The sequence below is a fragment of the Gallinula chloropus genome, assembly GCF_964237585.1.
Source record: "Gallinula chloropus genome assembly, chromosome: 31".
NCBI lineage: Eukaryota > Metazoa > Chordata > Aves > Gruiformes > Rallidae > Gallinula > Gallinula chloropus.
Window position 1 is genome coordinate 1,389,880 of NC_140116.1, and position 22,147 is coordinate 1,412,026.

At 61.7% G+C, this 22,147-nt stretch overlaps 2 protein-coding genes across 9 annotated transcripts in view; both read left to right on the forward strand.

Annotated features, from left to right (window-relative positions):
- Positions 1-4,532, forward strand: part of AMHR2 (anti-Mullerian hormone receptor type 2) — a gene marked incomplete at both ends in the record, with an annotated part of 4,854 nt that extends 322 nt beyond the window's left edge. The window contains 5 exons of the mRNA XM_084277199.1: positions 479-603; positions 666-732; positions 1,512-1,551; positions 1,929-2,030; positions 4,408-4,532. Of these exons, the coding sequence (XP_084133325.1) occupies positions 479-603; positions 666-732; positions 1,512-1,551; positions 1,929-2,030; positions 4,408-4,532 (459 nt within the window). The remainder of the gene's footprint in view (positions 1-478; positions 604-665; positions 733-1,511; positions 1,552-1,928; positions 2,031-4,407) is intronic.
- On the forward strand, positions 3,280-21,896 carry PCBP2 (poly(rC) binding protein 2). 8 transcript variants are annotated; one of them, XM_084277241.1, is made up of 16 exons: positions 3,280-3,462; positions 6,191-6,310; positions 6,729-6,752; positions 6,878-6,910; positions 7,259-7,375; positions 8,868-8,999; positions 9,585-9,713; positions 10,215-10,289; positions 12,193-12,279; positions 12,454-12,519; positions 13,491-13,532; positions 14,793-14,865; positions 15,465-15,503; positions 16,643-16,698; positions 17,146-17,315; positions 21,016-21,896. In XM_084277241.1, the coding sequence occupies exons 2-16, from the start codon at positions 6,242-6,244 to the stop codon at positions 21,050-21,052; spliced, it is 1,149 nt and encodes a 382-aa protein (XP_084133367.1). In that variant the 5' UTR covers positions 3,280-3,462; positions 6,191-6,241; the 3' UTR covers positions 21,053-21,896. The 8 variants fall into 8 exon arrangements, with proteins under 8 accessions (XP_084133367.1, XP_084133368.1, XP_084133369.1 ...); XM_084277242.1 differs by having other exon boundaries at positions 16,646-16,698; XM_084277243.1 differs by lacking the exon at positions 15,465-15,503.
- The last annotated feature ends 251 nt before the right edge of the window (positions 21,897-22,147 follow it).

Below are 22,147 nucleotides of genomic sequence, written 5' to 3' on the forward strand. Positions count from 1 at the left end.
GGGAAGGGGGGCTGCCTGGGTGTCCTGGGGGGTCCCCAGGGGGTTTTGGGGTGCTCAGGGGTTGTAAGGTGCCCATATTTTGGGGGGAGGGGGGCTGCCTGGGTGCCCTGAGGGGTCATCAGAAGGTTTTGGGGTGCCCATTTTTTTGTGGGGGTCCTTCCTGGGTGCCCTGGGGGGTTCCCCAGGGGTTTTGGGGTGCTCAGGGGGTTTTGGGGTGCCCATATTTTGGGGGGAGGGTCCTTCCTGGGTGCTCTGGGGGGGTCCTCAAGGGGTTTTGGGGTGCTCAGGGGTTGTGGGGTGCTCATGTTTTGGGGGGAGGGTCCTTCCTGGGTGCCCTGGGGGGTCCTCAGGGGGTTTTGGGGTGCCCATGTTTTGGGGGGGGTGTCCTTACTGGGAGCTCTGGGGGGGTTCCCCAGGGGTTTTGGGGTGCTCAGGGGTTGTGGGGTGCCCGTGCTGAGCCCAGGGGGGGGTCCCGCAGCCCGGGGGGGCTCTGCCGGAGCTGCTGGAGGATTCCTGGGACCCCGACCCCGAGGCGCGGCTGTCGGCAGAGCGGGTCCTGCAGCGGCTGCAGCGCCTGGCGGCCGGGCCCCCCCCGCCCCCCGGGCCCCCCCCGCCCCCCCGGCCCCCCCCCCGCCCCCCGGGACCCCCCCACCGGCTGCTGCCCCCCCCCGGCCCTCCGGACCCCCGGGGAGCCCCGATCTTCGGGCCGCCCCCCCGGCGGATGAGCGAGAGGTGGGTGCGGAGGGAAACTGAGGCACGGGGGGGGTGGGTGTGGGGGGTGCGGGGTGTGGGGGGGGGATCCCAGGCGCTCCGGTTCGCTCCTCCTGGCCCCCCCCCCGCCTCATTCCCCCCCCCCCCCCGCCCCGGCAAAGGACAGGGTGTCCCCGCCCCCCCCTCGCCCCTCCCCCCGCCCCCCCTCGCCCCTCCCCCCGCCCCGGGGAGGGCCCCGGGGTCCGGCCCCTCCCCCCGTTTCCTGCGGGCGGGGCCGCGGCCGGAGCGGAGGCGGCAGGTGGGAGCGGACCCCCCCCCCACGACCCCCCGGGACCCCCCACGACCCCTCGGGACCCCCCCACCCTCCTGCACCCCCCCCCAAATCCCCCTGTGTATCCCCCGTGCCCCCCCCAGCCCCCCCCCCCGCACCCCTCTGCCCCCCCAGCCCCCTCTCACCCCCCTGCCCCCCCCCAATATCCTCCCTACACCTCCCCCCCCGCACCCCCAAACACTCCTGGCCCCCCCTGACTCCCCCAACCCCCCCCCCCCGGGCTCTGACCCCCCCATAACCTCTGACCCCCCCAAGTCCCCCCCCCGCACCCCCAAACTTCCCCCCCCCCAGCCCCTCACCCCTGGGGGGGGGTGACACACACACACGGGGGGGGCCCCCCCAGCTGCCGTGACTCAGTTTCCCCTCGGAGGCGGCAGGGGGGGGGGGTGGGGGGGTGGGGTGTCCCCCCCCCAGGGAGCTTCAGGGGGTTTGGGGGGGTCCCCACTCACCCCATGTGCCCCCCCCCCAGGTCCCAGAGGTGTCACCCACCATGTGGAACCCCGGTGCAGGTAAAGGGGGGAGGGGGAACACCCCCAGAGTTGGGGAGGCTCCCTTGACACCCCCCCCCTTCCTGCCCCCCCCAGGGCAATGGGGGGGGGGGAATCGTGTGTGTGACCCCCCCCCCCTTAATTTTCTCTCTTGTCCCCAGGGCAGCCGCCCCCCCCCAACCCCGTGTACCCCCCAAACCCCATGTACACCCCCCAGCCCCCCCCCCCAAAACCCTGTGTACCCCCCCCAGCCCCCCTATGCCCCCCCTGGGGTACCCCCAAACCCAGCGGGGGTGCCTGGGCAGCCCCCATACCCCTCTGGGCTGCCCCCAGGGCCCCCCCTGCACCCAATGGGACCCCCGGGGTGCCCTTCTCTGGTGCCCCCCCACCCTGGGGTGCCCCCCTACCCCGGGGTGCCCCCCCTGTGCCCCCCCGTGCTGGACAAGAAGGCGGCCAAGAAGATGAAGAAGAAGATGAAGAAGGCCCACAAGAGGCACAAGGTAGGGGGGGCCGTGGGGGGGGGACACACACACACAGAGGGGGTGTCCCCCCCCAGCCCCCCCCGGTGCTTACGGCCGTCCTGTCCCCACAGCGCTCTTCGTCCTCCTCCTCCTCCTCCAGCAGCGACTCCGACTGAGCCCGCGACCCCCCCCCAGGTCCTCCTGGGTGCTGTGACCACCCGTGGCCCTGGGTGACCACCCAGGACCACCTGGGACCTCCCAGCTCCCCTCAGGACCACCCAGGATCTCCCGTGTCCCCCTGGGACCTCCCATGTCCACCCAGGACCTCCTGGGACCTCCTGTGTCCCCCTGGGACCTCCCAGGACCTCCCAGGACCACCCAGGACCTCCTGTGTCCACCCAGGGCCACCCAGGACCACCCAGGACCTCCTGGGACCTCCTGGGACCTCCTGTGTCCCCCTGGGACCTCCCAGGACCTCCCAGGACCACCCAGGACCTCCTGGGACCTCCGGTGTCTACCTGGGACCTTCCATGTCCACCCAGGACCTCCTGTGTCCCCCTGCGACCTCCTACCTCCCCTCAGGACCACCCAGGATCTCCCATGTCCACCCAGGACCACCCAGGACCACCCAGGACCTCCTGTGTCCCCCTGGGACCTCCCAGGACCACCCAGGACCACCCAGGATCTCCTGTGTCCACCCAGGGCCACCCAGGACCATCCTGGGACCCCCCCGTGTCCCCCTGGACCCTCCTGTGTCCACATATGACCTTGTGTACCCCCCCATGTGCCCCCCCCTTCCCTGGGGGTGCCGGGGCGGGGCGGGGGGGGGTCTCTGTGTGCCGGGGTCCCCCCTGTGCCCCCCAATAAAGCCCCGGGACACCCTCCCGCCTCCCTGTCTCCTTTGTGGGGGGGGGGAGAGGGGGGCAACGGGCTGACAGACCCCCCCGCCAGCCCCGGCGAGGGGGGGGACGCGGGGTTTGGGACCCCCCCCCACCCCTGGGACCCCGCGACACCCCCAACCCCCCCCCACGAAGTCCTCCAAGCCGCGGGAGGCACTGGGGTTCTGCGGGGCCGCTCTACCCGCGCGTCCCACCCCCCCCCCCATCCCCGGCCAGAACTCTGTGGTACGGGCGGGGCGGGGCGGAGCGTGGGGGGGGGGTGGGTGGGAGGAGAGGCCGCTCTATCCCCGCCCCGCCGCGCCTCGCTGGTGCGCGGCGTCCGTTTCCGGGTCGGGGCGGGGTGTAAATCGGGCCGCTCCCGCCGCCCCCTCCCAGACCCGCCGCGGCCGCCGCAGCAGGAGCAGCCGCCGCCTTCCCTCCTCCCGCCGCTTCCTCCCGCCGCCATCCCGCCCGCCCGCCCCGGCGCGCTTCCCTCTTCCCCCCCCACCTTCCCTCCCCTCCTTCCCCGCCCTCCCTCCTCCCGCTCCGCCCGGAGCGCCCTTCTCCCGCCGCCGTTACCGGCGCCGCTCCAGGTAGGCCCGATCCCCCTCCCTTTCCCCCCCCCCGCCCTTTTCCACCCCCCCCCCCCACCTTCTTCATTCCCTTTTCCTTTCTCTTTTCCCTTCCCCCCACCCAAAAAAGCTTTTTCCTTTTCCTCCGGCGCCGACTTCCACGCCGAGCCGCGGCCTCGCGTAGCGCCTCGGCGCCGCCCTCCCTTACACCGACGCCGGCCGCGCCCTCACGCCAGCCCGCGGCCTACGTGCGGCCTACTCGCGGCCTAGGCCGCGGCCTGCGCGCGCGCCGCGCCGCCGCCCGGGGCGGGCTGGGGGAGGGACGGGGGGTCAAAGGGGGGGGTGAAGGGGGTGGGGGGGCACCGCTGCCTCTCGCCCCCTTCCCCGACACCCTCCCCTCGCCCCCCGCTGCGGGTCCCGGGTCCCGGGAAGGCCGGGGAGCCGCGTGCGTCACATGGCGCCGGCGGCTGCTGCCCCCCCCCCCACCCCCCCCTCCCAGCCCGGTACCGGGGGGGGGATTTTGGGGCTTTTTTTTTCCCCCCTTTTTTTTTTTAATCTTTTTTTTTTTCTTTAGTTTTTCTTTATTTTTTTTTTAATAATTTTTTTAAATGTTTTTTTTTTTTTTCCGGTCGGGGCCGGTTTTTGCCGCCATCCCGAGTTGGGGTTTTTTCCCTTCCCGCCCCCCCCTCCACCTCCAGCCCGGTTCGTGGTTCTGGGGCGGGGCGGAGGGGGAACGAAAGGCTCGGCTCGGGGTGGGGGGACTCTCTAAACCCCCGTTCGCACCGGGTCCTGCCCGGTTTGCAGCCGCGATCCCAGTCCGGGGGTCTCCCCCCGCCCCCCCCCGCCTCCCCACTCCCCTCCGGCTCTGAATCCCGGTTCTTCCTCGGCCCCGTTTGGGCTCCGGAGCCTGAACCGCGCTCCCGGGACTCAGCCGATCGCCCCGTTACCCCCCCCTCCGCCCCCCAGGCTCCATTCCGAGGGCCGGGTCCGGCTTAGAGCTGGGATCCCGGGACTGGGGACCCTCCGGATCTGATCCGGAGGTTCGGTCCGGAGCCCCCCTCATTCCCCCCGGGCTGATGAGTCAGGTTTAGACCTGAGATCTCCAGCCCCGGAGCTGTTTCCCCCCCCTCCCTGCCCCGCCGCAGGGATGAGCCAGGAAGCCACGTTTCTTTATCCCCCCCCCGCAGGGACAGGCTGTTTTTGGAGCCAAATCCCTGCCCTGGCACCCGATCCCCTGTTTCCCCATAATGGTCCCAGTTTGTGGCCAGGATCCTGAGTGGGGATGCCCTGGGGTGGGTGTTTGATCCCGGTACAGGCAGCGTGTGGGGACCGGTCCTCCCACGTGTACCGGGGTGGGGGGTGAGGGGGGGGGTCAGGCAGGGCTGCCGGATGGAGGTAAGGAAAAGTTTGGGGGAAGTTTCCTAGCGGAAGAAGCTCCCTGTGAGCCTGGGCAGGGGCAGCCAGGGCCTGGGCCTGCCCCACACGGCTTCTCCTCTCCCTTTGCGTAACCCCCTGGCAGGTTTGGTCAGCTCCTTTTGTCCCCCACGGGCTTCCAGGCAGCCCCAGTAACCGACCCAAGCTCGTTCGACAGGCAAAACCGCTGCCAGGAGAGCAAATTAATGCTCACCAAAGCGAACTGGGACGCTGAACTGGTGGGAGGAGGAGGAGGAGGAGTGGGTTCAGAGCCGGCGGGTGCCAGGGAGGCTCCTGCCACCTCCGGTGAACCGGGCAACTCGTAAACAACCCGGCTCGTGGGCTCGGGTCTAGACTCTGCTCCTGGCTCTGCTGCTGCCAGGCTTGGATCCTGGGCTCTCCTTTCCAAACTAGGCACCTTTTTGGATCCACTGGGATGTCAGGCTGAGTTTATAGAGGCCGTGGCATAAAAAACAACCCCCGGCCAAAAGCCCTTTGGTGCCAGTGGCTTCCCCTTAAAAGAACATTAACCCTGGGGCACTGGCCTCTTGGCACCAGCCCCTGCCAGGTTAAACCCCTTCCCCCTGGCTCCATCTTCTCCCTGGGCTTGGTTAAACTTTACTGGTAGGGTGTGTGACCAGCCAGGCTGCTAAAAAGAGCCCCAAACCCCACTTGATTTACCTTAAATTTCTGAAGGAAAAGGGTTGGCTGAGCTGGTGTTTGGCAACTGCTGCCCCAGGTTGTTTGAAACCTGATCGGGCGCTCGCGTGGCCTTGAGTAAAGCAGCCTGGAAACGGGCTCTGAGAGGCCTCCCCACGCAGAGAAGTTGCTCTGGGGGTTTTATTTTCTCAGCAGCAACCCCCCCACCCCACTTCCTGAGTGGGTTAAACCACAGGGAGACAGAGCAGTGTGTGTGTGTGTGTGTGTTCACACGTGGCTGTGGAGGAAAACCCGTGAGGGAGCAGAAAGCGTGGGGCTCGTGAGCACAGGAGAGAGAGTTTCCTGGAGCTGTGGGGGAAGTTTCAGTGAGGAGCAGGGCTGGAAGGAGGGAGGGGATGAGTGAGACTGTCCTGATGCAGGTGGGATTGTGCTGGAAAACCCCTGGCAGGAGGAGGAGGAGGAGGAGCAGCCTGTTGAGGAGCTGAACTGTTGGGGATCAGCTCCCCTGATTGTCACTTGGGAGGGGAGCACGGCCCTAAATCTGCCAGGAAGGATATCCAGGGGTGGGAGAGGGAAGAAAAAACCTTGGAAAGGAGCTTAAATCCCCCTGGGATGGGCCTGGAAGTGTGTGGGGAGGGTCCTTGTAGCCCCTGAAACAAACCTGTGTCGTTGGTAGCTCCGCTGCCCCAGCACTGCCGCAGCCTGACTCGAGCCAGCGCAGCTCAAGATGGACACCGGTGTCATTGAAGGTGGATTAAATGTCACACTCACCATCCGACTACTCATGCACGGCAAGGTACGACCCAGGGGGCAGGGGGCTGTGCCCAAACCCCTTCACCCCACACAGGGGGGGAGCTTCTCTGGGCGCTGGGGGTGCTGCCGTGGGGGTGAGTCGCCGTGGGTCAGGGTGCTCGGAGCTGTTTGGGTGTTGCAGGCGGTAGGAATGTGCTGCCTGGCACCCAGCCTGCTCCTGGGTATCTCATGACAGGGCAGGCAGCGCTTTAAAGTGTAACACATCAGTAAAAATAACAGCTCTTGGGGCAGGGAGGGGAATGAGGGGGGGGAAAGGAGCGAGCTGGGGGGAGCTCAGCTGGCAGAGTGGGGTCTGTACCCATGGGGGGTGCTGGGATCTTGGGTTTAGCTGCAAAAAGAGAGCTGGGAGGAGGGTTTTAGCCTTCAGCACGGGCTAATTGCTCCTTTTCTTTCCTTGCCAGGAGGTGGGAAGCATCATTGGGAAGGTAAGTGAGCTCCAGACCCCTCGCTCACCCCGTGTGTCTGTGTGTCCCCCCCCACCCCCTTTCCCTTCCACTCCCCCGCTGCAGCCCTGCTAATTCCTCTCTCCCTTCTCTTTTCCCTCGCACAGAAAGGGGAGTCGGTGAAGAAGATGCGTGAGGAGGTGAGTCTGAGGGCGGGGAGGGTCGGGATGGGGCTGGGCTGGGGCGGTGGGGCCTTCAAAGGCCTCGGGGCCTGTGCCAGGCCGCACCGGCAGCAGATGGGAGCCGCGGGCGCAAGGCATGCTGGGAGTTGTAGGCAGGAGGCGGGCAGGAAGCCGAGGAGGATAAGATGGCTGCCCTGAGCCGCGGCGGGAGGGAGGGGAGGGGAGGGGAAGGACTCAGGGGGACAGCCACCGGCCTAAGGCAGAGCTGAGCTGGGCGGTGTCACCCCGTGGCTGCTCCTGGAGGGAGGAGGGTGGCGGGGGGGGGGACAGGGAGCCCTGATGTCCCCTGGTTTCCCTCCCGGGCAGAGTGGCGCTCGCATCAACATCTCAGAAGGGAACTGCCCCGAGCGGATCATCACCCTCGCTGGACCCACCAATGCCATCTTCAAAGCGTTTGCGATGATCATTGACAAACTGGAAGAGGTGTGTCTGCAGCCCCCAGCCCCCTCCCCGGCCCCCAGCCCCCTCCCCAGCCTTCAGCCCCCTCCCCACACCCCCCAGTGCCCACAGCGGGGTTCCTGCCCTGCCTGCAGTCACCCTTTATGCCCTTCCCCGGCTAAATTTGCCCTGGGGGAGGGTGTGTGGGGGTGTCCAAAGCTCTTCCCTAGGGATGAGCAGCCGGATGGGCTCGTCCCACACGGTGTTTTCCCCCTGGGGCCTGATCTTTGCCCAGCAGCGCTCAGGGTCAAGGTCCGGGCAGCGCTGGTTCCTGTGTGTGTGCTCAGCCATCCTTAAACAGCCACTTGCTGAGTATCACAGCCCCGGGGGGGACATTTCTGGGCTCAAAACCCACCCCCTGGCTGCCAGTTAAAGCCCTTTAAAGCCCTGCTCTTGTTTTAAACCCCCCCTGGCTTTGGCTCATCCTCCCTGGGGGGGGGTTGTGCTGCTTCCCCATCATCCTCGGCGCGTAGCCGGGGCTCAGCTCCGTCCTCCAGCCCCACCAAGGAGGGAACGTGGGCTGTGCAGCGCTGAAGGAGGAGCTGCACTGTGCCTCTGGTCCTGTTGAATCTGGGACTTCCATGGGGAGTGTTGATCCTGGCTGCAGGTGTTGCAGCCTGCTCAGGGCCGTGGTGCTGGAGTTTGCCCGTCCTGCTCTGCGGCGTTGGGAAGGTGCGAGCTCCTGGCCTGGGGCAGGGCAGAGCTCTGTGAGCCCTCACCTCACCCACAGGGGTAAAAATCCTGTTGCCTTTTACATTTGGGGAACCCTTCCCTGGGAGAAAACAGCCCAGTGGTGGCAGATCTGTCCCTCAGGCCTCTCTAGTCCCCCCTCTGCCTAAAAGGCAGCTGAGCCTGGGGCTGTTTGTGCCATTCCCCAAGAGCAGGAGTCCTCTGGGCTCCCTGGCCGAGCGTGGCTCCTGGCTGCTGGCTCTCTGAGTGGGAGCTTTGATTTTAGTAGGTCAGTTGAGCTGTGGCCTTGTGCCTCCCCTCCCCCTGCCAGCACATGACCACTGTAATCAGGGCTGGGCTTGTTTTTCCTGGAGCTGCTCCTGATTTCCCCCCCCCCTTCCCATACACATCCCCCCCTGTTAAACTGGGAGGCTCCATGCTGAACTGGGAGCTGTGGGGACACCAAGCCCCCAACCACTTGTCCCCCTCCCAACACCAGCACAGCCAGTTCCCGTTTGGCTGTGGCATGACCCAGCTGGTGCCTCTGGGCTGGGCTGGGTGGGGGTTTAACCCCCTCTTTTCATTCAGACAACACAATTTGGCTGCTTCTTCCCCCAAAATGTGGCCATGTTGTTTCTGGGAAGCTCTGGGAGAACCCAGGGGGGGTCACCTTGGCCCAGCGTGCCCCCTACTACCATCATCTTCCTCACCCCCTCCCTCTCTGCCAGGCACGTCCCCCCTCTGCGTGCCCTTGCAGTGGGGGGGCCGTGCCAGGCTGCCCCCTCTGAGTAACTCCTCTTCCTCACAGGACATCAGCAGCTCCATGACCAACAGCACAGCTGCCAGCCGGCCCCCGGTCACCCTCCGGCTCGTGGTACCCGCCAGCCAGTGCGGGTCCCTCATTGGGAAAGGAGGCTGCAAGATCAAAGAGATAAGAGAGGTGTGTGGGGGGCAGGGGAGGGGTATGCATGGGGTCTGGGTGCCCCCAGGGGTAAATCCTCATGTTGGGACCCCCCCTTCCTCCTCAGTGGTACCACTCAGCAGAAATGTGGCATCACTTGGCTGCTTTTAGATCTCTCTGTGTTTTTGGTGCTTGTAAAACTGATCCCCCATCCCCTCCCACCCTCCCCCTGCAGCAGGACACTTGGGTTCTTGTCCCCCCCCCCTTTCTCCACCTCTTGGTTTCCCTCCTCCCAGCCTTTTCCCAGCTCTTGGGGTTGGGGGTGGGATGTGGGATGTCCTGCCAGGCCTGTGTCACCCTCAGTGATGCCGTTCAGCACCCAGTGCTGCCAGTGGCTTCACTCTCCAGTTACTGGGAGAGGCTGCAGCCTGGGCCCTCCTCTCCTGCCCTGGGCTCCCGATGACCAAATTCTATCCCAGCTAGGATTAAAGGACTTTATTTGGAGGGGAAAGGAGGAGGGAGTGGGACAGTTTTGGCTATCTATAACCCAGCCACGGGGTTTGTTGCTGAGGTCACAGCCCTCCCTGGGGTCTGACGCTCTATTTTTAACCCTCAACTTTGCAGAGCACGGGGGCACAGGTCCAGGTGGCAGGAGACATGCTGCCCAACTCGACCGAGCGAGCCATCACCATCGCTGGGATCCCACAGTCCATCATTGAGTGTGTCAAACAGATCTGCGTCGTCATGCTTGAGGTAGGGCCTCCCCCTCCCTGCCCCAAGAGTCTGTGGGGGGTTTAATTCCTGCCCCACCACACACACACACACACACACCCCCCACACACACGAGCTGTGTGCCCTTGGGGAGCCGTGTCCCTCATGAGTGGAAAGTGCTGAGGCTGGAGGAAGGGCTGCTGGGGGATAAAGGGATAGCTGGGGGATTACAGCCTCATCCAGGTGAGGCTTGGAGCAGCTTAAAGCTGGGGTCGAGCCAGGTTTCTGGAGCTGCTCCCTGGTGACAGGTCGTGCTGCCCAGCACGGTGACACTACGTGGTGGCATCCTGCTGTCCTGAGTCACCCTCTTGCTCCTTGGGTGTCCTCCTTGGGGCCCTGTGCCCAGGCCTGGGAAGAAATAGGCTTGCTTCCACGTCTTCCCAAAGGGCTGGTGCTTAAATCCCATGGCAGAGCATGTCTGGGGGGTGGGTAGGGGAGCGGCGGTGCCAGGGGTCTGACCTTCCCTCTCTGCCTGTCACCCAGTCTCCCCCGAAGGGCGTCACCATCCCGTACCGACCCAAGCCATCCAGCTCCCCTGTCATCTTTGCAGGCGGTCAGGTAAGGCCTCTCCTCTGCTCCTGGGGTCTGGGGTGGGGAGAAAAATTTGGGGGGGGGAAGGGGGGGTGTTTGAGGGGGGTGGGGGTGGGGGGGATGGAGCTGCCACGCTCCGCTCTGCGTGCCTGTCACCCACGCCGCTGCCTCCAGCGCAGAGCTGCTCTCCCAGAGCCTGCTCCCAGCTGGGCTCGCTGAGGGATGCCAGAGGGCAGAGGTGGGCTGAGGGGAGGGGGGGGATAAAAGGTCTGATTTGGAGAGGAGGGGGCTGTTGGCAAAATGATCCTGGGAATTAACCAGCTAAAAAGAAATCCCAGTGTGGTGGTGGCGGCGGCGGCGGGGGATCTGAATGGGGCTGGGAGTGCAGCTGCCCAAATCTGGGCTCTGCCCCCCTGCCTTGGGCTGGCTCTGAGGACTTGGTGGGACCTGCTGTGGGTGACCGGCCCGGAGGGTGATGATGGTGGTGGTGGTGGTGGTGGTGGGGAGGGTGGGGGGGGGGGAGGGGTGTGTCTCTGCTCTCTGGGGCTGGCTTTTGGGGTGCAGAGGCTTAGCCTGTGCTGTTGGGAAGGGGTGGGGTGTGGAAAAGCCTCATCTTGCAGGAGGGGGGAGGGTGTCAGATAGGAGTAGCCATCAGGTAACGTGGGGTTCAGTCCCTCCTGCGCTGAGCTGAGCCAGGGGAGTTGTCTGCTCTCTGCTGCCAGGCCAGGTTACAGGTGACAGGGCTCCCCTTGGGATCCTGTCTGCTGTAAAGCCCTGAATTTAATTCCCCCACCCTGGACCCCCACCCTGGCCCTGTTTGGGGTCGGGGGGGTCCTTGCCCACGCTCCCACCTGAGCTGCTGGGTAAGAACAGGAGGCTCAGACCCGGGTGTGGGGGGCTCCTCCTCCCCACCCCGCGGTTCCCAGGGCTGCTGATCACGCTGCTTGGAGAACACACATCCGCTGCCTTCCTGCCCTCAGGGAGAGACCCCTGGGGAGGGGGTGGGCTCTCAGGGAGAGACCCCTGGGGGGGGGCGGGTGGGCTCCTCCAGCACGGACACGGAGCCCCAAGCCGGCTCAGGCAGCGCAGGCAGGGGGTGGTGGTGTCCGTGGAGGCCTCTGTAGGCAGGGAAGGGAAGGGGGTAGCTGCCGCCGGCCTCCCAGAGAGCCAGGCCTGACTCTGCTCTTCCTCTCCCCCCCCTCCTCCTCCTCATCCTGCCAGGCTGGCACGCCACGCTTGTTGTGGGGACGGACCTGCTGCCGCCGTCCCCTTCCTCGCCTTGGCCACCCCTTCCACCCACCCCCCCCCACCCCCTTTTGCCCTCCCTTCCTCTTCCCCCTCTCCCTGAACCCAGTCAGCCCACCCCCTCCCACTTCCCCTCCCGCTTCTCCCGCCGCTCTGCGCCCCGGGGGAAGCGCCTGGCCGGTACATCAGTGCCCCCCCCTGACATCCCCCCCAGCAATTGAGGGGGGGGGGGGGGGGGCCGTACCGTGAAGCCCCCACACCCCCCGTGGCGCGGGAGCAGGCTGCCTTCCCCGTTAGAGCAGTGAGGAGCAGGCTTCCCACGGCCACGCATCTCTTCCCCTTCCCCTCCCTCCTCTTTTTTTCCCACCCCTCTTCCCCTTCCCCTTCTCCTTCTCTTCCGACCCCCTCTCCCCCCCTTGGCCCAGGGCCGCGGCCAGCCCCACGCAGCCATCGGGGCCCCGCTCCCGGTTGGTGTTGTGCTCTTGTCTTTTGCAGCTCAGAGTTAGTTTTGTGCTTGAGAGCCAGGTTTAAAAAAGCCCTGGAGAGAAAACACAGACACACACACACACAAAAAAGAGAAAGACAGACAAATAGCAAGCAGAGCTGATGTCGATGTGAGTTTGGTGTTAGCGGAAGGTTTTGGATTGACAGCCCTGGAGACTGAAGTCCTCTAATTTATCCACAGGACAGGTACAGCAGCGGCAGTGCGAGCTACCCCCACACCGCCCCATCCATGTGCCTCAACTCTGACTTGGAGGGACCACCTCAGGAGGTGAGAGGGGAGTTCAGTCTCCACGGCCCGTTCAATCCTTGGCCTCTCTGAGACTGCCAACAAGGGTGGCATCCCTGTCCCCGTCCCCCAAAACCCGTCAACGGTGGCTTTTGTGCTGTGGACTCCTGTCCACTGGGAACTGGACTCTGAGCCCACCAACCTCTCCTCACGCAGGCCACCCGGCAGCCACTGCATGGCAACGAACTTGGGCCAATTCCAGCCTGGGCTGCAGTTCTTCCGGTGACCTGGAAGTGAGGCTGTGTACCCCCCTCTCCCCTACCTATCCCACCCACCCCCAAACCTGCCCGCCCCCTCCAAACCCCCCCCAAACTCCCCCCCACATTCCCCCACCCCCCCCACCCACCTCCCACCCCACCATCAAAAACCTTAGCCAGCCAGGCCCCAGCCAGTGACTCGCCCTTTCTGGGTAGCTTCAGGAGGAATCTGAAGTCTGTGGCTGTCCCTTAACCTCAAGACATGGAATTGTGGCAGGTCAGGCACTCAGCCTTGTTACCCCCCACCCACCCCACCCCCCGAATGCCTCTCTTTTGCCTTGTCTAGCCTCGGTAGCCAGCTCCAGCGTTTACCTCTAGCTTGCCCAGCGACGTTTTCCTAGGCGTGTGGAAGTGACCAGAGGACTCGGAATCGGGGGACCGATTTTTTTTTGGGGGGGGGGGGGGGGAGGGGGTTGGGGGGAGGAATCTTTAAGGGGTGGAGGGTGGGGGAATGCTGCTGGGCAGGGGGAAAGAAGGGGCTGGGAGCTAGCAGGGCTGGCGTTTTGGGGGCGTTGGAGATCTTTCCCCTGTCAGCAAGGCCTGGGGGGCGCAGGGCTAGGAGCATTGTCGGACTCCACCACACCATACATCTTCATCAAGATCCCAGCCGTTCTGTTTTTTGTCTGCCACTCTTTTTTTTATTATTATTATTATTATTATTACTACTACTACTACTATCTTTTTTTTTTGGGGGGGACGGCGCCAACACTGTCCACTCCCTCCCTGTAACCGCCACGTAAGGCCAATTCGAGTAACAGCCCGTCTAGAAAACTGCTTGTTACAGCATTTATCCATCCCCTGCCTCTCCCTGCCCCACTTCCCTCGCCCCGGAGAACTCTCCACCTTGGCTCTCTGACTTCCTGGCTAGTTGAAATCTGTCTGTCCCTGGGTGGCTGTCCGATGGTTGTTAATAGGACTGTTTTCCTCCTTTTGTAGGCCTATACCATTCAAGGACAGTATGCCATTCCACAGCCAGATGTAAGTTTTGTTTTACAACTTCTTGTCTTGAAATCCACCCTCTTCCTTCTCCCCTTCCAAAATTTTCTCCGTGCTTTCTCCACTCGAGCCGCTAGCCGTCCAGCTTGGCCTTGAGCTCCCCCCCAAAAAACTCCACCCCCCTTCCAATTCGCAGCCAATTTCACCTGGTCTCAGATCTCTTCCTTTTTCCTTCCCCTCACCTTCTTTCCAACATTTCCCTCCTTAAATATATAAAAATACATATTTTTATTTTTTGTTCCAACCCACCTCTCCCTCGGCTTGGCATCTCACACACCAGCTCCAGCTTTACCCCTTGCGCCCCCCCTGTCCCCCCAGCCCCCTTCCTTTCCCCCCCCCCTTCCTTTCCCTCTCTTCCCCCTTGAATTTGGCACGCAGCCTGCCAAGAGAAAACTAAACCTGCACGTGGTGGTGGTGGTGGTTCTCCCGGGGCAGGGGACAGCTGGCCCAGCGAGGTGGCAGTTGTGGGATGGTCGGGGTGCAGGGGAGGGGGGGGATGATGTGACACCCACACAAGGTTGGCTCTGGCCTAGGTTGCCACCAACCTGCCTCAGGGATAATTTGGGAGGGGAGTGACAGTCCAGGCAGTGGCCTCCTCTCCCTCAGGCGCTGTCCCAGTTCGCTGTCAGACACCACCATCCTCTGGCACCCATGTTCATCCCGTAGGCTTGTGGTGGTGGGGGCTGATCTCCGCTCCTGGCACCCTTAGAGTCAGTGAGGGGAGTTTTTTAGGGGGGGGGGGACATGACCCCACACCCCAGAAACGCGCCAGGCAAGGGAGGAGAAGGGCTGGAAGGAGGCTGGGCTTAGATGAGCTTCTCCAGGGGACCGAACCCAGCCGGGTTCCACCCCCGTGGTCCCTCCCCGCTGCTCCCTGCATGGTGTGGTGTGAGCACCCCGCCTGCCTCCTCTCTCCTGCTCCTCTCCGCTTCTCTCCCCGAGCTCCTCTCCTACCTCGCTTCACCCCCGGGGTGGGGGGGTGTGGACGCAGCCCCCTCCCAGCCCACCATGGCCTGGTGCCCCTTCCCTCTCCATGAGGAGAGGGGCCGTGTGTGGAGGGGCCAGGGCAGCCCAGTGCCACCAGCAGTGTGTGTGTGTTGATGTGCTGTGAGTCCTGGCCCTGCTTGGCCTTGGGAATTGGCTAACATCAGCCTTTTTCTTTCTCTCTTTTTTTGTTTTGTTTTGTTTTTTTCTTGTTTTCCTTTTTTTTTTGTTGTTTTCTCTCTCTCTCTCCCCCTCTAGCTGACCAAGCTGCACCAGTTGGCAATGCAACAGTCACACTTTCCAATGTCTCATGGCAACACTGGATTCAGTGGTATGGAAACTCCTTCTCTCTCCTTGTTACGCTAACGTGGGCCAAAGGCCAGCCTGTTGGCTCCTCTCACATGGGGCCTCTGCTTGGGGCTTGTGCTCTCCAAAACCAAACCAAAAACCAAACCAAAACACCCCAAAAAAACCTTCCCCCACCTGACCAGGTAATGATTTTCTTCTTCTTGTGGTGGTGACATCTCTGGGGGTAACTTGGTACCGGCTTCTCCAGCTTGTGGGGGACCCACAGAGGGTAGGAGGAGGAATAAAAACCCAAACCAAAAACCACTGAGCAAGGCAGGGCCTCCGTGCTGCTTTCCTTCCTCTTCATCCCCATCCTCCACAGCTCTGCCAATGCACAGGGAGACCCCCCCCAACCTGCAGCACCCTCTCTCTCTCTTCCCCTCTGGCTACTCCAGCCCTGAGCAGGCAACCACTGAGCTGTACCAAATTGGCTGTAGATTTGCTAAGATGGCTAAAAAAAGGAAAAAAAACTGAAAAAAAAAAGGAAAAACCTTTTAAAGGAAAAATAGCCCTTTAAAAAAATCTCCATTTGGGGCTCTCAACCTGAGACAGCCAAACTCATTGTCACTTGTATCTTAACAGGCGTTGAATCCAGCTCTCCAGAGGTGAAAGGCTATTGGGGTAATGACCAAAAACCAAAATCTGTAGTTATTCTATTGTGTATTAATCCTGACTGGGGTCTTGTTCTCCCTGTTAAATGCTGCCTGCCTTCTGTGCACGGATTGGGGGGGGTGCTGTCAAGGGGGGAGCCTTAGAAGGGCTGGAGGTACCTGCCTGGTTTGGTTGGACGTGCCCTGGATTGAGTGGAGAGCAGCAGGATTTGGTGGAGGGCTCAGTCCAGCACCTGTAACCTTTTGGGCCCCCCCCCTCCCCTCTTTGTTTTACCCCCCCACCCACCCCCAGCCATGTGCTGGGGCAAGAAGGGGAGTTGAGAGAAGTGATTTTCCCCCCCTTCAGGGAGTTGCTGGAGCTGATCAGGTTGCCTGCAGCAGCCAAAGAGTGCACACACTCCCCCCACACCCCTCCAAAACACCCCCACACCCCCCATTTGCTGCTGGTTTGAGGTTTGGGGGGGGGGACACATGCACACGGTGCCCCCTTAACAGCTTCAGCTGCTGGTGTGTCCCCCGAGCTGCTTCACCCCCAGGCTGAGGTCTGAGGGTCCCACTGCTCCCTGTAGCCAGAGTGAGCAAGGGAAGGTGGGGAAATAATTAAAACCACCTAAAAGAAGAGGGAAAAAAACCCTAATTAGACCCATTTAGCATGTGCCTGGCCCCATCTGAGAGGTGAGCAGCCTCAGAGGGCTTGTGGAGGCTGGTGTAGCACTGCCCTGCCCGGGCTGTGGTGAGGAAGAGGAGGAGGAGGAAGGGGGGTAGCTGGTAACAGAGTGGGCAGCAGCAGAGCCCAGTGCCCAACTGGAGAGTGAGCTGCTGTGGGACTGGCCTGACTGGAAGGAAGATCCTGTGGTGACCTCATGGGAAGGGGATGGGGAATGAACAAACAAGGAGGGGGGTGTGTGTGAGAAATTGGGGGTGACTGAAGGGTTTGGGGAGGGGTTGGTGGGAAGCAGGTGAGCAGGGAGGGGTTGGAGGTAACTCACAGCTTGCTCTGCCCTGACCCTCTTCGTTTTTTAAGCTGTTCTCAAGGTAGCCATGACTGCTGCAGTGTGTCTGTGCTGCACCCCCCTGCTCCCCCCCCTCCCCACCCTCCTTATTGCCCCCCACCCTGAATTTCTCCTGCTTTTCTCTCTTGTCTCTAAGCAGGTTTGGATGCTTCTGCTCAAACCACTTCTCATGAACTCACCATTCCAAATGATGTGAGTATCCAGGGGCTTTAGGATCCCACATCCAGGGGCTTTAGGATCCCACATCCAGGGGCTTTAGGATCCCACATCCAGGGGCTTTAGGATCCCACGAAGGGAGGGTGGGCACACAGAGGGGGCTGCCCCCTTCTCCCTCAGCACCACTGGGATCTGTCCCTCTGTTTTCCAAACAAACTGGGAGGAGGGAACTGCTGCAGGAGGGCTCATGGCTGTGCCCAAACCCACCCCCCAAACCTCTCCTGCTGGCCCCACACCCCTTCTCCCTCCTCCAGCCAGCTTTTAAGGCAGACCCCCCCCCCCCTGCCCCCCACCAGCTGCCAGCCCTGTCCCGCTCAGGGACAGACACACAACAGGGAGGATGATGAGGATGAGGAGGATAATTTAACACCTTGTTAGCTTCTCCCAGCCCCTAATGAAGCTGTTTTTTCCCCCCTCCCCCAGTTGATTGGCTGCATCATCGGGCGTCAGGGCGCCAAAATCAATGAGATCCGCCAGATGTCTGGGGCGCAGATCAAAATTGCCAACCCAGTGGAAGGATCTACTGACAGGCAGGTGACCATAACTGGATCTGCAGCGAGCATTAGCTTGGCCCAGTATCTAATTAATGTCAGGTAAGGCTCTGGCTAACGAGGCTCTGTGCTTTGGGGTGGGATATGGGGTGGGATATGGGGTGGGCTGGCCCTGCACGCCCGTGCTGTGGGGTCCCACTCCCAGGGCTGGGACCTTCCTCATGCCCCCATGTGTGAGGGGAAGGGGGTTTTCCTTCCCCCACTCCCCCACCCCTCCCCTTTTTTTTGGTTGGATTTTGGTTTTTCCTTCCCTCCCCCTTTCCCTTTCCCCTCCCTTCCCTGTGCCTGTTGTCCCACTCCTCCTGGTGCCATCACCTCCTGGTCTGTTAGGCTAACGATCCTGGCTGGAAAGGGCTTTGAGGGGCAGCCCCTGGCTACTTAAAAGCCCTGCCTGGCCCTGTCAGGGGTCTCAGGGCTGTGCTGTTGTGCTCTGGTGCTTGTGTGGTGAGGGCTTCATTAATTTCCAACTAATTAACTAATTTCTCTGGAGTGATAAGAGGAGGGCTTGCCCTGGACCCGCTCGTGGAGATCCCCAGCATCTCCCAGTGGGTTCCTGAGGGAGAAGAAGGGGGCTGCTGGCTGGGTTTTTGGGAGCCCAGCTGCCCTCCCCGCAGCCCGGCGTGGGGCCTGGCTGCCTGCCCCGCCATGCGGCACGCTGCGGCGGTGGAGGGAGGGAGGGAGAGGAGGGAGGAGGAGGAGGAGGAGGAGGAGGAGGAGGGGTGGGGGGAAGGTTTAGGGCCTGGCTCTGTGTGCTCACACCCCCATCTTGGCGCCGTGTCCCTTGTCCCCTGCGATGAGCCAGGCTGGGAGTGTCACCATCCCCTGGGGCTCAGCCTGGGGTTGAGCCCCAAACCCCTTCAGGGACTTGTCACCCCTTGGGGTGTGTGGCAGCTCCACCCCCAAGGTGGGAACAGAGGAGAAGCCACTTGTGATCTCTTTTCCCCCCCTCCCACCCCCCCAGCTCTGGGGGTGCTGGGGTGGGTGTGTGTGTGTGTGGGGTTCCCAGTGCAGCTGAGAGCCGAGCCCAAACCTGAGTGGTGGGGCACAGCATCCCCCCCGAGCTCAGCTCCTGTGATTTGACACAGTTTGTCCTGTGCTTTTAGGGTTGGTTTTTTTTTCCCCCTCCCCTTTTCTTTTCCCCCTTTGAATTTCCATGCTGTTCCCTCCCACCCACCCACCCATATCTTTTTTTTTTGTTTTGTTTTGTTTTTGTTGTTTTTTGTTCCTTTTTTTTTCTCCTCTGTTACAGTTTAGAAAGCGCTAAACCCTCCTCCCAGGCAGCCTCCGTCACGATCCCTGACCACCTCAGCATCAACCTCTCTCAACCCTCCACCCCTTCTTCTTCTTCTTCTTCCTCCTCCACCACCACCCCCTCGCTCGCCACAGCGGGGGCCTCCGAAGCACCCGCCAGCCTCCCCAACCCTCTTCCGACCGCCCCTTGTGTCTCCAGTCTGCTTGGCATGAAACCCGTCCCTCTCCTGGCTCTAAATGTTGTGTCTGCTGCTAAGGGGACCTCCGCTCCAGCGGTGCCATGTGTCACTAACAAACTCAAAGCTGAAAAACAGAGGTTTTCTCCCTACTGAGCCTCCTCCTCCTGCCCTTACAGCCCCTGGCAGGCGGGTGGCACCTGGCAGACCCCGCAGAGGAGACTCAGAGGAACCTTCCTCCTCTCTTTTTATTTTCCCCACGGGGGGTTTAGTTGGTTCTCCCCCAGTTTTTGGGTTGGTTTCTGGGGTTTCCTTCCCTTTTTCCCCTTCCCCTCTTTTTATTTCCACTCCCAAAGTGAGCTTGTGATGTTCCCTTAGAGCAGAGTTTTCTTGCTGACTGGGAGATGATTCTCCCAGTTACCCCAGTTTGGAATCCAGTGACCAGTTCAGTTCCACACCCCCCCCTTGCTAGCTTGGAGCTGTTGCTTTATAATTTGCCCTTTCCCCTCTCTTTTTTTTGGTCATTTCCCCCCTATTTTTTTAAGTAGCTTCGTTGCAATCGTGGGTTTTGTGGGGGGGATGTTGGGGGGGGTTAATTACCAAATAAACGAGTTTTTTGGGGGGGAGGGGGGGTTAATTGCATTCCTGGCCTGGCCTGTCTTCTCTTTAATGTCTGTACCTGTAATAAAGTTGCCACGGTGAGAATCTGCTCTGCTAGATCTGTGCCACGATTTGAGGGGGGGCTGAGCCCCAGGGAGGGAGCCCCTTTTGCTTGGGGGAGGGCTCGTTGTGACCCCCCCATTGGGGGGGGGTGTAGCCGCCCCCCCCCCCCCCCCCCCATCCCACCCCTTTAAATTATGGGGAGGGAGCAGCTTTGAGCTGGTTATTGGGGGGAAGGGGGATGCTGGTGTTGTCCCTGCTTGCTCAGGGACCCCCCCCTTATTGCAGTGTGTATGTATGTGCCCCCCCCCCCCCCCTTCCCTCTGTGCTCCCCAAGGGGTCCCTGGCTGGGGGTACAGCCCCCCCCTCCCTTCCCCACCCCCCTTCTTTGCGCTCTGCCTTCCCCATGGGAATCGCTGCCTGATTCCTGCCTGGGGCACCTTGGGACCCCCTCCCTTTGCCCTGGGGGTGCTCCCCCCACCCCCAAGCTTCACCCTCCTGCCTGGGGCAGAGCCCCCTCCCCCACCCAGCTGCTCTGTACCCCCTCCCCTTGCTCTGCACCCCATGAGGGGGTCACCCTCTTATCTCCTCTGGGAGAAGCGTTGTGTGGGTGCCAACAGCCCCCCCCTCACCCTCCTGCTGCACCTTCCCCTGCTTGTGCTCAGAACAAACCCCCCCCCTCCTCACCCAAAGCAAACCCCCCCTCCTCACCCAAACCAAACCCCCCCTTCCTCACCCAAAATAAACCCCCCCCTCCTCACCCAAAGCAAACCCCCCCCTCACCCAAAATAACCCCCCCTCACCCAAAATAACCCCCCCCCTCCTCACCCAGAGCAAACCCCCCCTTCCTCACCCAAAATACCCCCCCGTCCTCACCCAAAAAACCCCCCCCCCGTTCTCACCCAAAATAACCCCCCCCTCCTCACCCAGAGCAAACCCCCCCTTCCTCACCCAAAATACCCCCCCCCGTCCTCACCCAAAAAAACCCCCCCCTGTCCTCACCCCAAAATACCCCCCCCTTCCTCTCCCAGGACGAACCCCCCCCTTCCTCTCCCAGGACGAACCCCCCCCCTTCCTCTCCCAGGACGACCCCCCCCCCTTCCTCTCCCAGGACGACCCCCCCCCTTCCTCTCCCAGGACGACCCCCCCCCCCTTCCTCTCCCAGGACGAACCCCCCCCTTCCTCTCCCAGGACGACCCCCCCCCCCCTTCCTCTCCCAGGACGACCCCCCCCCCCTTCCTCTCCCAGGACGACCCCCCCCCCCTTCCTCTCCCAGGACGACCCCCCCCCCCTTCCTCTCCCAGGACGACCCCCCCCCCCTTCCTCTCCCAGGACGACCCCCCCCCCCTTCCTCTCCCAGGACGAACCCCCCCTTCCTCTCCCAGGATGAACCCCCCTTCCTCTCCCAGGATGAACCCCCCTTCCTCTCCCAGGATGAGCCCCCCCCCACTTTCCTCACCCAAGACAAACTCCCCCTTCCCACCCAAAACAAACCCCTCTCCTCCTCACCCCAAAACCCCCCCAACAACCCCCTTCTCCTCTTTCCCCTCCCACAGCCACAACCCCCCTTTTTCCCCCCTCCCCACCTCCCTCCTTCCCACGCCCCCCCTCATTCGGGGCGGGGGCCCCTCTGACGCCCTCTTCTTCCTCCACAGGCTCTCCTCGGAGACCGGGGGCATGGGAAGCAGCTAGGGGGGCCCCGCCGTGGACCCTGGGCCTCCCCCACCATCCATCTGTGTAGCCCCTTAGCAGCCAGCCCCAGGTTTTAACTAGTTTTGGACATTTTTTGGGTTCCTCCATCCTCGCCGCCGCCACTCACGACGTTTCTTTTGTTGGAGAGTTTCCATTTTCCCCTTCTCAGTTGGTTTATCTTTTCTTTTTGGTTCAGTTTTGGGTTGTTTCTCCTTTTATTTCAGTTCATTTTGGGGGTTATTTTCTCTTGGGTTCTTTTGGTTGGTTCATTTTTTGGTTGGATTTTTTTTTTGGTTGGTTTTATTTTTTTGTTGGTTTATTTTGTTGGGTTTTCTGGGGGTTTTTTCTCCTTTTTTGGTTTTTTTTTTTTGTTTTTCTGGGGTTTTTTTGTTTTCTTTTTGTTTTTTTTCCTTTTTTTTTGTTTTCTTTTTGTTTTCTTCCTTTTTTTGTTTTATTTTTGGTTTCACTTTTGGTTGATTCCCTTTTGGTTGGTTCCCCCCCCATTTCCCCTCTCCCTTTTCTCCCAATTCCAACATTTTAAATTCAAATCTTAGTTTTATAAAGCTTTTTTTTTTTTTTTTCCTCTCCTTCCCACACCCTTTTCACCTCCAAAAACTCCCTTAAAAACCCCATTTCCCCACCCCCCAAAAATCCCTTTCCCCCCCCTTTTTTTCGGCTCATGAAGTTTCTGTTCTGTCATGAAATGTAAGAGTGGAAGAGACACATTTCAGTTTAGTTCTGTAATGTCAGGAGAAAAATTTTTCAAAAAACCAAATAATTAATAAAAAGATGGACTGGAGCTTTTCCTTGTGAATAGAAACTGGAGGATATTTTGGTTAATGGATCTGCCTGTCTCCGTCTTTATTTCCCCCCCCCCCCTCTAATCCCAGTGCTCCCAGTATAACCCAGCTGGGATTTGGCTTTTCTTTTAGGGGGTGAACTCAGCTCCCTGAGCCCAGTCCAGGCTGGGTAGAGGGGTTTGGGGGGGGGGATGTGTTTCAGAGCCTGGGGGGCTTGAGGTTCATAGTCCTCAGGGGGGGGTTTCATACCCCTGGTGGGGGGGTTCATAGCCCTTGGGGGCTTTCAGAGCCCTGA

Bases quoted from the DNA above. Each gene is read 5' to 3' on its own strand.
- PCBP2 (XM_084277241.1), top strand. From the start codon at position 6,242: ATGGACACCGGTGTCATTGAAGGTGGATTAAATGTCACACTCACCATC. The intron at 9,714-10,214 runs GTAGGGCCTCCC...CCTGTCACCCAG, and splicing joins TCTGCGTCGTCATGCTTGAG to TCTCCCCCGAAGGGCGTCAC. The intron at 10,290-12,192 runs GTAAGGCCTCTC...ATTTATCCACAG, and splicing joins TCATCTTTGCAGGCGGTCAG to GACAGGTACAGCAGCGGCAG.